This window comes from Chelmon rostratus, chromosome 4 (genome assembly GCF_017976325.1).
Source record: "Chelmon rostratus isolate fCheRos1 chromosome 4, fCheRos1.pri, whole genome shotgun sequence".
In the NCBI taxonomy this organism is placed as follows: domain Eukaryota; kingdom Metazoa; phylum Chordata; class Actinopteri; order Chaetodontiformes; family Chaetodontidae; genus Chelmon; species Chelmon rostratus.
The window spans coordinates 14,180,203-14,196,908 of NC_055661.1; the positions used below are offsets into that span (position 1 = coordinate 14,180,203).

At 40.7% G+C, this 16,706-nt stretch overlaps 1 protein-coding gene across 1 annotated transcript in view; it reads left to right on the top strand.

The window, feature by feature from the left end:
* Window positions 1-16,706, top strand: part of LOC121605777 (adhesion G-protein coupled receptor D2) — a 92,499-nt gene that overhangs the window by 62,883 nt on the left and 12,910 nt on the right. Inside the window, exon 24 of the mRNA XM_041935850.1 lies at window positions 10,319-10,401. Coding sequence (XP_041791784.1) covers window positions 10,319-10,401 — 83 coding nt within the window. The remainder of the gene's footprint in view (window positions 1-10,318; window positions 10,402-16,706) is intronic.

Genomic DNA, 16,706 nt, shown 5'->3' on the forward strand with positions numbered 1-16,706 from the left:
TGTAAAGCTGCACATATGCACACAATATGTTTATATAAAATGAATCAGCTATTTTTTTCCTTCCTTCTATCCCTGCATGTGTTCACTATGCATTTTAATACACGCGTGCACGTACACACAAGTGTCTTAACACAGCACTAAAGCATTCACCACTACCAGCATCGTGCAGCTGCCAACAGTGCCTCTAAACCAATATCTGCACCTCCACCCCCTTCCCCCCCAAGAACATTTTTCCATCGTCCTCATCTCAACAACCCATGGCAACGACATAGCCAGCAGCTTACGACGAAGCAAAGTGGGGAAGAGGAAGGGGGTAAGGGGGGAGTTGGGCCGTAGATCAGGGCAGGGAGGATGGCGGCGCGACCAGGAGGTGACAGGGGAATAACATCCCTTTCTCCTGAATCGACAGGGGCCATAACTCCTGCCTCTCCAGGGACAGATTGAGAAAGGCAATAGCCCAAGGGGCTGTGAAGCACGGATGCTTAGGAGAATTGAAAGTTAAAAGAAAAACGCAGTTTGCCGAGCCACTGCCACTGATTCAGCCGACAGCGCTGCTCTTTGCCACTGGAATTTTCTTATTCCATCTAATTTCCTTTTTCTTTTTTCTTCTTTTTTTTGTAAGACGGCAGTAGAAAGGCCCAAGTGGCATACAGTCCATATGGATTATCAAACGATAAATCTCAAGGGTTTGTTGTATAGTAGGTTCCCCATTTTTGAAGAGTTTTCTGCACTTACTGAAATTGATGTGAGAATGAATCTTTTTTCTTCTTTTTCAGTGACCTGAGGTGTTTGCCTCAGTTGGCCTACATGTTTTTGTTTGTTTGTGTGTTTGTTTTTTTGTGAGGCAGAGTTTGATGAGATTGAAATTGTTTTTTTTAGAGATCAGAGACTTTCACGTTTGACTTCATTGCCACAAGCTGGCAATAAACTGGCACATTTAGCCAATAACAGCCTGACTCCTAGTGGTAAACTCAAAAAAGACACGGGGCGCTGTGTACAATGTAAATAACAACACAGTGCAGTAATTTGCAAATTAATTTGTTTACCAACAACAGTTTAATGAAGTGTTCCTGAACCCATGCAGTAACATTCTTTATTCAATCATGTGTTCACAAAGTGATGAACCTCGCTCCATCCTTGCTTGTGAACAACTGAGTCTTTCCAGGATGCTCCTTTCACACCCAATCATGATGCAATGACCTGTTACCAATCAGCCTGTTTACCTGTGGAATGATCCAAACAGGTGTTTTTGGAGCGTTCCACAACTTTCCCAGTCTTTTGTTGCTCCAGTCCCAACTCGTTTGAAACATGTTGCCAGCATCAAATTCAGAATAAGCAAGTTGATGAGGTAAAACATTAAATATATTGTGTTTGTACTGTTTTCTAACTGAGTATGTGTCAAAAAGGATTTCGCAATGATTACATTTTGTATATTTTACACAGCTTTCCAACTTTTTTGGAGTCAGGGTTGTAAACTAATTTTGACGCTGATGTCCTGTCAGAGCTGTGAAGTTGTAAGAACACTATAACTGACTCTGAAGTGTCGAGGATAAAACCTCCAGTGGACCTGTTACCTAGAATGCAGTTTTTCTACAGTGCTGGTCTGATGTGAGTTTTTGCATTACCTTATAATCATGAATGCTAAAGACTGGAAAAAGCAGAGAGGAAATACATTATTGTAAATTACTGTTCTGCTTGTTGTGGAGTGTTAGAGCATGTAATGCAGATTATCTTATATATTGAGTTACAGTACTTGTAATGTTTTAATAATAGTCTAATATAGCAAATCACACAGTTTAACTGCTATGTGATCATACAGTGAGTGCTGCATCAGCAGAGGAATCACAGCTGCTCTCTCTCTTGTTTGTTTCAAACTCCTTATTACTCTCCCCTCACTGTCTGCTTTCTCACTTTTCTCTTCTTCAACGCACTAAAAATCACCTTCTCTCTCAGCTTCAGCCTCTCTCTTCTTTCTCCTCCTTCCCTTTTTTCTTCTCTCTCTCTCTCTCTCTCTCCCTGCCACCCCTCCACAGCCACATTCCCCTGTTTGAGTCAGTGGGAGGGAAGCAGGCGTGTAGCCGCTTTTATAGCCTGATCAATTTTACAGTGGCTTATTGAATAGCTTTTAATGGCCTTCTTTATTTTCAGTTGTAACCCACAGTGTCTGGCGCTCCAGGGCTGATGTGATGGCTCGCTGGAGAGAGAGACAATAAATTTTAATACATCGTCTCTGGAAAATTACACATGTTTAATCATTGATTTTTATTGGCTCATCATGATAACATTATCTCAGCGGGTGAGGGTGGGCAAAAGATTGGCTCATAAAAGAAAAGAGGTTGAGTTAGTTATGGCATTTTAAAGAGTCAAGTTGACAAAATATACAGTGTATTGATTGGCCCTGTAACTATTATATACGCAGACAATTTGATGCAGCAACCATTTAAACAAGCAGAACCAGATTATTTTTCTGTTCCTGTTGCTGGTAAGTGTCTCTTTGTGACAAAAGACAAGATTAAACATCAGCTAAGACCCTAGTTTTTAATGGACAAGGATTTTTTTTTATATTGTGTGCATGATTTCTTATGGGGCTGTTTTCCCAAGGATTTCAAATATGGTCTTTGGTCAGATATTTGGACATATTTAGATGCATCTAATTTCCTGAAGTTAAAATAAACGTAAGCTAAAGTAACTTCCCACACGTTGTTGCCTTCTCAATGGGCAAGAGATCATTGAAGTGGCACTCAGTGTCCAGCAGAGACAATTGCTGGTTGACATTTAGAAAAGTTTTTTGAAGGCCCTGTCATTTCCGAAACAAAATGTTCCACCTAGTGAAATGTGTTACCACTAAGTTTATGCAGTTAATTTTAATGAATTAAAACACATATTGAATGCCTTGTACACACATTCTCTATCCCCACTGTAAGTAATCCATTTTAAACATTTAAAAAAACTTTCTCTCTTCTCTTCTGTCCTCCCCCCTCGTCTCTTTTGCTTTGTTTCCCATTGATTAAAATCTGTCGGACAAAAAAACATTTTCTGCATTTTTATTGTACTTTTTTAATCTCATGTATTGTTTGAAAAATAATATGCAAAAATTGACTGCAGTCTTCTAAATTAAAAATTACCAAACAAAATGGAAATGCAGTTTGATTAAATTACGGGAATGTATGTTATTTGTTTTCATTACACAATACTTGAACACTGTAGCAACCAATTGCTAATGTACTGTATTTTAAATACAGGTGTTGATCTTTGTTTGGCCCCTTTTACCCTTTCTCACACCCACTGTGATTTCACCTCAACAACTAGAGTGCAAGAAAGGTGAAATTTGAATGTGTGTGTGCCAAGATTTATCGGGTGCATATAAAGAAAATATCAGGATCATTAAGTCCAACTCTACTGCCATCAAGCTGATGAAAGCTGGCAAACACGCAGACTTCATAATGCCTGGTGTGTGTGTGTATTTGTGTGTGTGTGTAAGGGATGTGATAGGGTAGATTGACTTCTAATATAAATGGTAGAGGTGTCTACTGACATCCGTATAGCAGTGCCCTTTGTGTCCCTGCCTGGCAACCCCATTCTCTCCTTGTGTGTGTTTGTTTGTGCGTGCATGTCTGCGTGTGTCTGTGTGAAAAAAAATGGGGGGGGGGGGGGGTTGTTCTACTATGTGTATGTGTGTGTGCAAACATAAGTAAGATTACAATGCTTCATGTTTTTATTCTTGTTTGTGTGATTTTGTGTGTTTGCAAATACTGTATTAAAGCTTGTGAGTGTGTGTGTCTGTGAGTGTGAGACAATGAGCAAGTGAGGGGGAAGTCGGTGGACCTGCGCGTGTATACACAAATTTCTTGCTCTTTCTTACACACACACACACACACCCCACATAGAACACACACACTGGGGCAGGTTAGCCCTCCTCCACACCGGCACCTGCTCCGCTGAAGGTGAAAGAAGTGCTCACTTGAGCTCATTGAAAAGTAGATGTGACAGTAAATTTTTCAGGCCCTTGTGAGATGGGAGATCTTGTTATAGCAGTCAGGATGGGGGTCAGGGCAGTGGCTGCTTGATGATTGAGGAAAAGAGAAGTAAATTCATTCTGCTTCGGGCACTTTGTCAAGTGCCAGTAGCTTACTGTTGAGAGCCACTCACCCATCACCGTGTTACGGCCCCAGAGGTCACCTCCACCGCCATAAATCTGCCTCGCCTGCTAAACCTACTGCCTTCCCCCGGCTGAGCACGAGCAGGGAGAGAGGCTGCAGCTGCTGCTGCTGCTCTTCGTAGTCACTCAAATGAAAAAAGGCAGAGCGGAGAATATAGATTCTCCTTTTGATGCTGCTGATAGTGTAAGAGCAGGACACGGGGTGTGCTGTGCCACAGGGGGGATGTGTACGGGTGGACTAATGGTTGTGTTGTGTGTGAGTGTGTGTGAAAAGATAGATGGATTATGGATGTATATTTGTAGAGAGGGGCATTTTTTGGTGTGTGTAACAATAGGGGCATGCATTTGTTTGCATACTCATTTTGTTACACTGTGTGTTGGTGTGTTCAGAGGAGTTTTGATTTTTTTTCTGTGTTCAGTGTGTTTTTTAGACTGCCTGAAGGTGATGATTTAAAAACAGAATTGTGCACAAACATCATGAGGACAGGAAAATAAAACAAAGACTTCTTGCAAACTCAACACTTGTTGTAGGTGTTTTTCACATGTTTTTGCAGACAGAAATAGCTAAAACTAACGTTCATTTATCATAGTGATCCCTGCATCACCTCACTCTTCCCTGCACAGCATGCTCATCAGACAACACAAGTCAAAAACCCATAGGAGAGTGCAGAGAGAAAAGGTGAAAAGAAGAGGTATTGCAGAAGACAGAAGCAGACCCAGGAGATGAGATGGTGACAAAAAGGAGAAAGAAATTCAAGAGATCTGCAAATGAAATAAAGTAGGACAGACAAAGTCAACATACTATCTGTCATTATACTAAACAAAGTTAAAGAATATTGAAAACTTGAAAATGTTGCAGTCGTGATGGTAAGTTACGCAATAGCCTCTTAGTTTGAGTCCAAAAAACATGCAGTTACACATAAGAAAAAAAAAATATGTTTGTTGCTGTAATACACATGGAACAGTGCAAGAGTGCCACATTTTTAATAATGGTGCTGATTTCATTTTGGGCCGAAAAGCATCAACAGTGGTTGATATTGAGCCATTTTTTTCTCTGATGAAATGCAAGATTGGTGATTCCTTCAGCTGTTTGGGTTTTTTAAAGCTCTGCCAGCATACTCTTCATTAGAGGTTGCTCCAAGATACAAAGAAAGCACAAATCTACGTTCATGCTTAATGAGGACCCAAAAAAGTGAGTTCTCCCTCTAGAAGTCTTTTTGGGTCACTTTTGACTGCAACATTTAGAATCACAAAGGTTCAGTGAAATTCTGCCACTTTTTTTAGAGTGTGGGTAGGAGTTCAGTTTCTATGCTTATCCTCGTATTCTTTCACAGGGTCACACCAAAACAGACACCAACCATACACAAAACCATAGGGGATCCTGTTCTGTCTTTTCCTAAATTGATAATTGCTATATCATGATATTATTGATATCTTTTTCCATATGCTAACATTTTTCCACGATGGTGGTAGAGAACTAAAGTCAGAAGGAAGAAGGAAAAATGATCTGGATCTGGTGTAGCTGTCTGTGTGTTTATGCGTGCGTGTGTGAGCGTGTTGTTTTCTGTACACACGCTTTTCCACATGTGTACAGAATGTGAGTGATACGCTTCTTCTTTCAAGTGTGTTATCGTGCCCCATAATTACACCTGCCCAAACTATGTGTGTGCATATATAGTCAACCACCCGTGTGTATGTGCGCGCACGCGCCTTTCAAACTTGCAGTGTTTGAGCACCAGCCTGCTTTCAATATAGCCTCTTATTAGGTGGTGATTATCCTGCCTGCATCTGGCTTCTTTCAGCCTTTGACTGGAAGTCGGAGAGGCCAGGGGCACCCTGGGAAGAAAGGAGTGAAAACTTCCTGAACCCAGTGTTCACCCCCCACCCCTCACCTCCAGTGTACCATTCAACCTCTCCAAAAACCACCTTTTATTCACACTGGTGTTTTTTCTGTAAACAATAGAACATTATGAATTGGAAAGATGAAATATATAGGTGGTGCTCAAACAATGTTTGAATAGAAGGATGCATGATGTAGGCCAGTAAACGTATTATAGAAGTTAGTTTCCAATTGAGCTCTACAATTGCACTCACCGCTTCATGTTTCTGTCCTGAATTAAGCCTGGCATTAATGGTATTTCCCAAATTTGTACTGCAGAAAATTCTTTCACAAATTTAATGGTAAGTTTTATCTTGCTACTTAGAAGTTTACAGACACTGTATCTTCTCAGGGCTCTAAAATGCTGTTCAATTTTAGAAATGAAAACACAATACAGTAGCAGTTCAGCAACCATCTTACACAGAGGCTTCATTTGTGTGGGGGTCATTGCATCTACCTAATCGCAAGGTCAGCCCAAGAGGCAGAAAAATGAAGCCAACACGGAAGTGCCAAAGACAGCAATTCCTCGAAAGTCCACTTGAGGCTTGCTTCAAAACCGAGTCAGTTTCCATAGACTCCCATATTAAAATGCCCAATTTCATTAACCTCTATAGCTAATTTTCCCCGTTCACGGGGGTGAATTTTTACATAACTCAATCATTTATGTTGTATAAAGACTTAGATTTATACATAATTGTGGATAACTTAAGTTTCATGTGACAACTAGCTAGGTTTCAGCAACCAAGCTTCATTCAGCCCACCTCAGGTTCACCCATGTTCCACCTCTTTGCCCATTTTTGGATTAGCCAGCAGTTTCGCAGAGTCAGGGATTGCCGGAGCCACCGTCACTGAGCTTCATAATGGCTCTTCAGAAACCTTTGGGTGACGTCACGGAGACTGCGTCAATTTTTTTTATACCGTCCGTGGGTTATTCACAAGCTAGTGGTGAGGTGCATTAATACCCCTGTCCAGTGACAGGCAGGAAGAAATAAAATGTAAAAAAAAATAATGTTTTTATTTTCTTTTTGGAAAAATACACCCTGGCCTAGCCTCCAAAAGCAGTTGATAAGCACTGTACCTTTAGTGCCTGCCCTTTCAACACAGACACAAGTATGCATATAATTTCCTATTCCTCTACTCCTACTGCTACCCCTGATAAACTGACATAGCACTCCTGGAACACCACAATCTAAAGAAATACTCTGTGAAGCAGAAAAAGGAAAAGGGAAAAAATAAGAAACAGAAGCAAAAGAAGAAGAAACAGATAGCAGACAGAGAGAAAACGGTGTGGCAGGATCCCGAGGGCCTGGCTGGGGACTTAGTAAGAGCCCATACATCAGCTGTCACCCAATGGGCTTCCAAAGAGACACAACAGAGAGACACAATAGACTGGACAGATGGTCCCAAACAAACTGCAGCGGGTTTGATGCTATTAAAAGCTGTTTACCTCATGCCAGACGCCAGCAAGTGTGGTGGATGCATTGTATGATCATTTCAGAATAACTGGATATATGCGTATGTGTGTTTAACGACCAGCTTCTGGTGTTTCAACAAACGTGGTGTTTGGTGTGTTTTTAGCCACCAAATGACCATTCGTAGCTTGAGTATGATGTGTATGAGTGTGTGTACAGGTTTGTCATAATTAAGATACAATCAAAAACAACACATGATGATGAAAGAACAGTGTGATGATTGATTTACGCAGAGTGGACGCCGGCCAACTCCACAGGCCATGATGAACTTTTGGCTGATAACCAATAACCAGACAACTGTAAAACAGACCCCCCCCCCTCTCTGTTACTCCCTCCTTCCCTCCCTCCCATCCTCTCCTCCTTCCTACCCCCTCCATCTTCTCTCCTTAAGAGCTACTCTGACACCTCAGAATGATGAACTCCTTCAATGCGCTGACCTTTCTCCTTCGGACCAGTCACCCGCCCTCCTGCCCTCGTCCATGTAGATGAGACAGAGACAGATGAAGATATTTTGCAGTGTGCGTGCATGTGTGGGTGTCAGTGGGGATGGTGGGCGGGGGTGTCATGCGGTGACACAGTGAAATTAGTTTTCGTGTTGGTGGATGGCGGCCGACCCACCTTCAGATCAGCAGTCAACCAGGGAGATTAATCCAGACACAGGAGGCCTGTTGGAGAGCAGTCATGACAGGCCCTGAGCGAGAGGAGAGAGACAGGCAGGTAGACAGACAGATGGGGCGGATCTGTTCATGACAATGATATACCTACTGAGATTGTGTCCATATATCTATGTATGTAACTTTCAGGTTTAACATACAGATTGTTGGACTGCTGGGGACATGAATAATGTAAAGACAAAGTTTCCCCACCATGACATGAAAAAATATCCCAAATCAAGCATCAACCACTTTACATAGGTCTAGTGTTGCTTGAGTAGATGATTTCCACAGTTGGAAAAACAACCAACCTGATCAAAGCCAAAACAGTTTAATCACTTGCTTATAATTAAACTGAATGTAACAAATTCACATCCTCATGATGTCATTCTAATTCTGAGTTTATGGCTGGCTAATATACATAGTAGCTAATCTAGTAGCAGTCCTCCCTCTGTTTTAAACCAGCTATTTTTCCTCACATTATCACGAAGGATGTAAAGTTAAATACCTGCTCCTTGTGACATAACCCTAGACATATGAGAAACTAGCTGTGCAGAGTGAGAGGACTAATAGTATCTAATAAATTAGCAAAAATTGCTAGTTTGGATGCAAATGTTACCCAGCAAGCTAGCCAGAATTTTAAACTTGATTACACTAGACATTTGAGCAGGAATAGTCTTTAACTCTCTGAACTCAATTGATGCAATTTGCGTCAAAGTTTGCACCCAATATTTTCATGCAAACTGAAACTGAAATCAGCCATCAGTGGCACCTCCGTTTCCATTATGAATACATTTCCATAAATCCACTTAATACACAGAAGTACTTAGCTATAGTTGTGCTTCACAGTAATCTATTTAGGGCAGGGTGTTATATTGTTATCGTTTGAATATTGTCTGTTTCATGGTTGTTCGTGTGGCACTAGTTTTTGGTGAGTACATTGAACAGAAAAATGAGACGATACAAACCAAAGTGTTACAGAAATGTTTTTCATTGACTTTGTGATAGCAAGGTGACGTTGTAATTAGAGATAATTGCTCCACTGGATCCAAGCAGTGACCCTGATGTCAGTCAGCAGTCATCTGGCCTCTTGAGGTGTCCTTGAACAACCCTTACAGTGCCTGCTCAGTCAGTGTAAGACAATCCAGATGAGAGCATCTCCTAAGTGCCTGAGATGTAAAATGAGTGTCAGAAGTTGATGAATACGGCATCATTAGCCATGCTTGTCTTGCCTTCTTCGTTTTCTCCTTTAATTGGCTCCGATTTATAATCCTCCACCTTTGGGCCATCCTTTGTAATTCTGTCTTGTTTCCTACTATAATTGGTTCATATCAGTGCATCTTACAGGTCACATAGAGAAATCCTTGAATAATTTTTATTCTATTTAACCTGACTCATATTTCACACAGACAATACATTTGTTTTGTTTTTTAAAGAGTTTTGCATCATTCTTGCCATTTAGGGTATTGGCACCTACGCACACAATTCTTGGTAGGATTGTCTATGTTCATATTTTGAAATGTTGAATGATTATCTTATTTTATTCTTGTTTTTTAAGATCTGAACTAGAAGAGAACTATTCATTTTTACTAAATGCTTAAATGAAAAAGGATAAGCCAACCAGAGGAGAGAGAGAGTAGTTTCATTTCTGAAACTAGCCTTTGCCTACTTCCTGGAAAGTAAAATACAACATTGTACTGACAGGGTGTGGTGGTTTTGTTAATTTACAAAACAGTAGTAATAATTTAGCATTTAATTGATGCTCCAAGTGCACGTGTGTTTGTTTGGGACATGCAGCACATGCAAATGAGTCTGTTGAGTGTTGCTGTTGGATGCCGTCCATGTAATTATTCAGTACAAATATAAAATAGAAAAATTACACCCACATTGTTGTATTTGTATTTATCAGGGTAATACTTGGTTTTGGAAAATATGCATGAACGCTGTCATGTCTTCTTAACTTCAAACATGTTAATAATGGTCTTTTATATGTTATTTTTCATTGCAGCATGACTTTAAGATACCCCTGCTCACTTACTTGCTCCAAGCACCTGTCTCTTGTGTGTGTGCATGTGTCTATTTGGTTACTTTTCGGTAGAGCTGAACACTATTGGCAGACCTAACTCTGTGTGTCTCTGTGTATGTCTGTCTTTAGGTCAGCTGTCCATTCCTTGTGCTCCAGAGAGGCTAGAAAATCCCATGAGCCAAACGTCCAAAGGCACTCATCTGCATAGAAAGGTAACTGATTTCTAACACACACACATACCTACAGCAGGGACATCAGTCACTCTAGTGGGACGGAGCTTTGGGGGTAGTGCAGGGGGGTCATCGGCGGCATTTAAACTTTAACCTTAGGACAAAAACAGACTAAAGTCAGGGGCTGAGCACCTTTTGTTCGGTTAGCACATTTAACTGCTGCAGATCTGTTAGTACACTTCAGTTTGATTAAGCTTAATTTCCAGAACTTATTGCAAAATATGTTTGATTATCTTCTATGAATGTAAATAAATACAAAGACATGATAAAACTTTGTACCATTAAAATAAAAAAAATCCTTCTCAAAATGTATTAATTACAAAGTAGTTAATTAATAATATGTGGCCATACACTTATTGATTCTATTTATTTATCATTAAAGTAAAATAAAATGTGCATGTTCATGTCCTGCCACACAATGATGACATCACATGAACATGCTCAGACTCATTCAGAATTATTGACAGTAGTTATTTTAGTCATCCTCACACCCATTTGTTAAATAATATAGCTAATTATTAAGTTTAATAATTGCTTTTTTAAACATGAATTGCTTTTCACTCATTAAACAATCACCAGCAGGTAACTTTTTTCCTTTTTCTTTTCCAAATCCACCCGCCAAAAGTGTTTCCCAAAACTATGTTTTATGTAAAACAAAATTACTCAGCAGAGGTCCCATTCTGTCATTCCCACTCACTCTCTTTCACACACACCCCGACAGTGCTTGACTGACTACCTCTGCACTCAATATATTGAAGTCTCCAACTCTCTGATCACGCTCTCTGCATACCCCCGTCCCCCTGGTGGCCAGCGTTAGAAACACATCATACATCACCACATACAGTATCTCCTTTACCAAGTTGCTTGAATTCATGCTAAATTTAAAGTGTATTATATTCCATATTGTTGAAAATCTGCATCTGTCTGAAGTTATATAATTTTGATGATGAATAAACTTTATAATGCAGAATGCTCCTAAAATAACTGTAAATAAAAGAGAGCACTTTATATGAATTACAGTTGCTTTGGTGACTCTGCCTTTGTTTATCCAGACAAGAGTCTGCTGAGCATCCTTTGTGCTTTAGATTCATACACTAAGAGGTTAAGTACCCAGATCAAGGACACATGAGTGGTTATTCTTAGCAGTGGTGAGAGTGTTAATCACTTACCTTCTGAGGTTTTTCCAGTTGATCTAGTGATTCAAACCCGGCCGTAAGTCCACTTCTTGAAACCTTCAGTCTGGTGGTTTTCAATCCTGTTCTTATGCGCCTAAGAAAACTGGTGTTCTGCCCTATAAAAAAGGTCAATTAATCAGTCTGCATGGAGTGTGAAAAGACTCTTGTAGTTAGCTGTTGATATTTATGTAGTAGTGTTGATTGTTTGAGCAACCATTTTCATTTAATGTCACAACATAAGACTGTGGCTTGAGACGAGATATCCAACCTCTCATTTGGGAACTCTGAATTAACGGACTGTTTTATTTTTTTCTGTCCAGAGTAAGCAAGCCTGAGCTCTGACATATAAGTGAAAGTAGGATAAGTGTTGAAAATGAAAAACAGTAGCGCAGTCCAATATTGAAAACAACTCTTGTGTCCCTTGGTAACACAGGAAACAATACACAACTGGCAAATTTTCAACCATACTGACAAAAAAGAATAAGAATAATTACAAGTTAATTTAAATCTAAAACAAGAGGTTTTATCTTAACAATAAAGCACATTTGGCATTTTTGCTTTGAGACAAATGCTACTAAAAACCACCTCCTAGATCAAATTACTTCTTCAGTGCTCCAATTTCTCTTTCTCTCTGCCTCGTTCACCCTCGGCGAACTGCTACCACACAACCACTTCCAACTGTCCTACCTCCGATGTGATCGAAGCTGACTTTGCTCTCCACCCAGCTTTGTTTTTCTTTGCAGCCGTTGGGTGGTCCTTGTCTCTCGCTCCCTGTCTCTCTCCCTCCCGCTCTACCTCTCCCTCTCTAGCTCATTGTCAAGTTCACGGCGTCTGTTTCTCTTTGAGTGCTACAGGACCCAGGCATGGTCCGAAACTCAATCCCAGAGTATACACAATTAAGTTCACACCAGAGGTTATTGGGTGGAAGTGTGGTCTCATTTCAAAAAATGTGCGAGTCAGTCAAAGGATAGGAGGGTGCGAGTGTTTATGTGTGGTTGGTTAGTTGGTCAAGGTTGACTAAATGATATAAGGGGGAGATGGTGTGTGTGTGTTGTCGGGGCGGTCCTCTGGTTTCAGCTCAGGCAAGAGTCAGAGACTCTGTACGGCCTGGCTGTTGCCATTGGAGACATTGCCTCGACAGGTCGTGCCGTCCAGTCGCAATTAAAGATACGGTTGTAGTAAGTGTGGCAACTGTTTTCAGCTGTGTTTGATTAATGATGTGATTTACGTCGCTCGATTGTTGTCAGGCATTTTATGCCTTGTGCAAAGCTTTTGACCGGCTGCAGTGTTGGGAAAGTTGTGAACAGTTTCGAGCTGTCAGCATCAGACCTAATTTTTCATAAATATGACATATATCCTTATCTTAAGTTTGTCTGCATAGACTCTACGATACTTAGTGTTCCATAAATGTTCCGTGATGAAAGTAATTTTCCAAAACATTAGGATCTGGAAACAAGTGAAAAGTAATGGCACTAAAACCAAACGCACTATTGAAGGTGATTTTTTCATTTTTCCTCCAATTTAATCTGCTTTTAAATCCAGTCTGATTGTGATGATATAAATTTTTTGCATCGTCATAATACATTTACGTTTTTTTCCTCAATCCAAATGAGAACCATAGCATTTTTTTTAAACGAGCTGACATTTTGAAAGAGTCCATAGGCTCATGAGGTCTGTTGCATAAAACAGACCAACAGTGTTCCTGGTTTTACCCCGCTGAACTCACCCCAGTTGACCTTTTCCAGCCTGCTGAGTGTTTCAGTGCTGGACCAGTTAGCCATAGCTCCCTCTGAGTACCACTCACACGCGATTGGGAGTCCCATGACGGGCCAGCTGGAACCTTCAGTCCACCCCCCCCCCCCCCCCCCCCCCCCCCCCCCCCCCCCCCCAAACACACACACAGACACGAATCCTCCATGGAGTCCCCACTGGCCAGCCAGCATGTCAGTCATTCAGTGGGAGGGTTATGAGTGTGTGTGTGTGTGTGTGTGTGTGCGTGTGTGCGTGCGTGTGTGTGTGTGTGTGTGTGTGTGTGTGTGTGTGTGTGTGTGTGTGTATATATGTGTTTGTGTGTGTGTTGAGGGTGTTGTTGGGGCATCCTGTTTTGGCCCGTGTGCTTCAGTCCTTCCTGGCCGGGGACTGCTGGTGTCACGTCTGTCAGCTGTGGGACTAGCAAGACACATAAAATATGCTACTAAATTAAACTGATATAGGGCCTTGGCAGCTGATATCTGATACCTTCATTCATTTTTCATGTCAAAACCTTATTATATTCTTACATTCTTGCCAGTATGGAAAGTTTTCTAGAACAGCAATTAGACTAGAGCATAGGACTAAAAAACTTGTGAGGGTGAGACTGTTGATTAAAAGGACACACACCTACACTCTATAGTTAACATTACAACATCCACTCATACCTGGGATGTGATGTCAGGGCTCCTCATAATACAGTCTTAATCCAAGCATCAGTCCAGCCTCAGGTTTTGCCATTATCAGTGCGGCGCCACTAAACAAGCTGCCACATGAACCAGATGTTGTTGTAGATGTTGTGACAGATTTGAATGAAGAAATCTGTCAAATTGTATTCATGTCCCTTTGCCAATGAGTATGTTCATGCAGGAGGATCTCTTAACACCAACTGCCTTTGAAAGAGTAAAGCAGATATTATTGAAATTATTGAATTATTGCAATTATTGAAAAATAATGTAAATCAATGTGAAGTTTTATAATTAACCAAGGCTTATTACTGATTAGTCAAATAACCAAGAGGAGAAACCCCTACAACATATCTGCTCCAGCTCACTGTGAGACCCAATAAAAAGCTTTTAAAATACCCACCAGAACATCTAAAACTATTCACAGCATTTTATAAGTTGTAAAATGTGTTTAAACCCACTCACACACGCACATACACACGCGCTCACATTCACACATATGTAATTCCAGCAATTCCACTTTAATCTCAGTAGATGTTTGATGAAGTGTTGTACGCTTCCCTATGAAGAGAACATGCTCCTCAACTTTGTGAGCACTAAAGAAATTTTGGTGTATTTGGTGTATGAAATTTGTCTTAGTTTTAATTGAGAGTAATGGCGTTTTCCCTTGAGAGGGGTAATCTAGTACTATTTGCATGCCTGCTCTCTCTCTCTCTCTCACACACACACACACACATATACTCACTCAGAGAAGTGGGTATGTCTTGGTGGGGAACAGCAGTCATGTTCCATTAATCCGAAGCAACCAGTGGTGATTGATCAATTAGCCCTGCTTAAAGCTGGGGCTCAGGCTGATCAATAACACTGATCACCAGCCAAAGGTTTTTCATTAAGACCTGCTGCTCTGCATGAGTAGACTCCATTAGCATAGACCAAATGGGCTGTGAGGAATGCAAATGCTTGAGTGAAAAGACACGCACACACACGCACACACACACATGCACATAATCACACACACATACACAGTCCACATAGCTTTGCCCAATATCTAGTGTTTATGCATGTGCAATTATAGATTGTGTTATTTCCAAAGTATTTTTGTGACTACTTTGATATTACATTCTCTGTCTGGCATGATGTTAGCACAAGTTTGTTGATTATAATCACAAATGTAACATTTCTTCTCTTACTAAATTGGATTTATACAGTTATATATCCACCCTCTTTGTATAACAAAAATGATGAGATTTTTATTTTATTTTTTGAGTTCTTTAAATGAGGTGTACTCCTCTCTGGAAATGTAGCATTAGATGAGCCCTTGTTTTACAACACTGTGGAGTTATCTTGGAATTTCGAATTTCAAATTGGCAATGTGTGTAATGGTGAAATCATTTACCTTTTTGTATGATCAGTCATTTTCTCTGTTATGCTGTGTTAAATAAAGAGAATTTAAGGTATTTAGAAAAAGAAAGACTCTAGTTATGCCTGCAAAAAAAAACAGTTGCGTTGTTACTGCAGTCAGACATGATCTCCAGCTCAGACAGGCTTGTGAGGGGTTTAATCCAGTCAGATCGTGGCGCATTTGGAAACAGCCTCTCAGAGCCAATCAAGAACTCTGCTTTTTCACCTGCCCCAGTTTGGTCAGGCTTACATTAATTATCCCTTAACTGGTTGTATTTGAGACCTTTTTGATGAGAATTGAGGCTGCCCTGTGACCATATTGTCACAAGCAGCACTCATAAGCTTGAGTGTTTCTTAAAGACGCTTCACTACAAAGTCTTCATCCCGTCTTACTCGTAGGATGTTCCTGATAAGAATGGCCGGAAAAATAGTGTTCCAAAATATAAACATACATGAGTCATGTTGCTTGCACATTATCTTTATTGGACCATCATGGGCAGGTCCAGTATTATTTCTCTTTCATCCCATTCATTGTCAGCCTTTTTTGTTATTTACCTGAAAAACAGCGGATGTTGCTGTAACACAGTGATATTTCTGATGCACAACCCCTTTAAACCCATGGGATCATCCATAGCTTAAAATACAAAAACATCGGCTGGCTAACACTGACAAACTCACCTTTCTCACCCTTTCCTAACCCTCAGTGGAGCACAGAGCCATTGTTTCACTCAAACAATCCTCATTGAATTAAAAACTGGCTGCATGCTTTGTTCAGTGAGGCCGATGCGTACTGCTGTCATGGGTCCTATCGTTAATGTGCCATCACTGCACCTCACATCCTTAGTAGATACAGTCAGCGCTGAGCTTATTTCCTCCATCTGTAGGTGACTGTGTGCACACATATGCATGTGTGTGTGTGTGTGTGTGTGTGTGTGTGTGTGTGTGTGTGTGTGTGTGTGTGTGTGTGTGTGTGTGAGAGAGAGAGAGAGAGAGAGAGAGGTTAACACTGCACAAGTGTGTTGGTAGATTGAGTGAATGAGTAAATGAGGAGGTTTGATGGTGGGTCATTGTGTGTGTGTGTGTGTATGAGCATTAAATCCCTCAACAGAGAAGACAGCAGATAAGCACTGTGGCATAATGTGCTTTGGTCACTGGTGGAAACACCACAGAGACCTGGTGACATACACAGTCGTGTTATTTCTCTCTACAGAAAAAGGCTAACTATGTCTAATCCATGACAGACTTTGACAAAAAGCTTAAATCAGAGATGATGGTA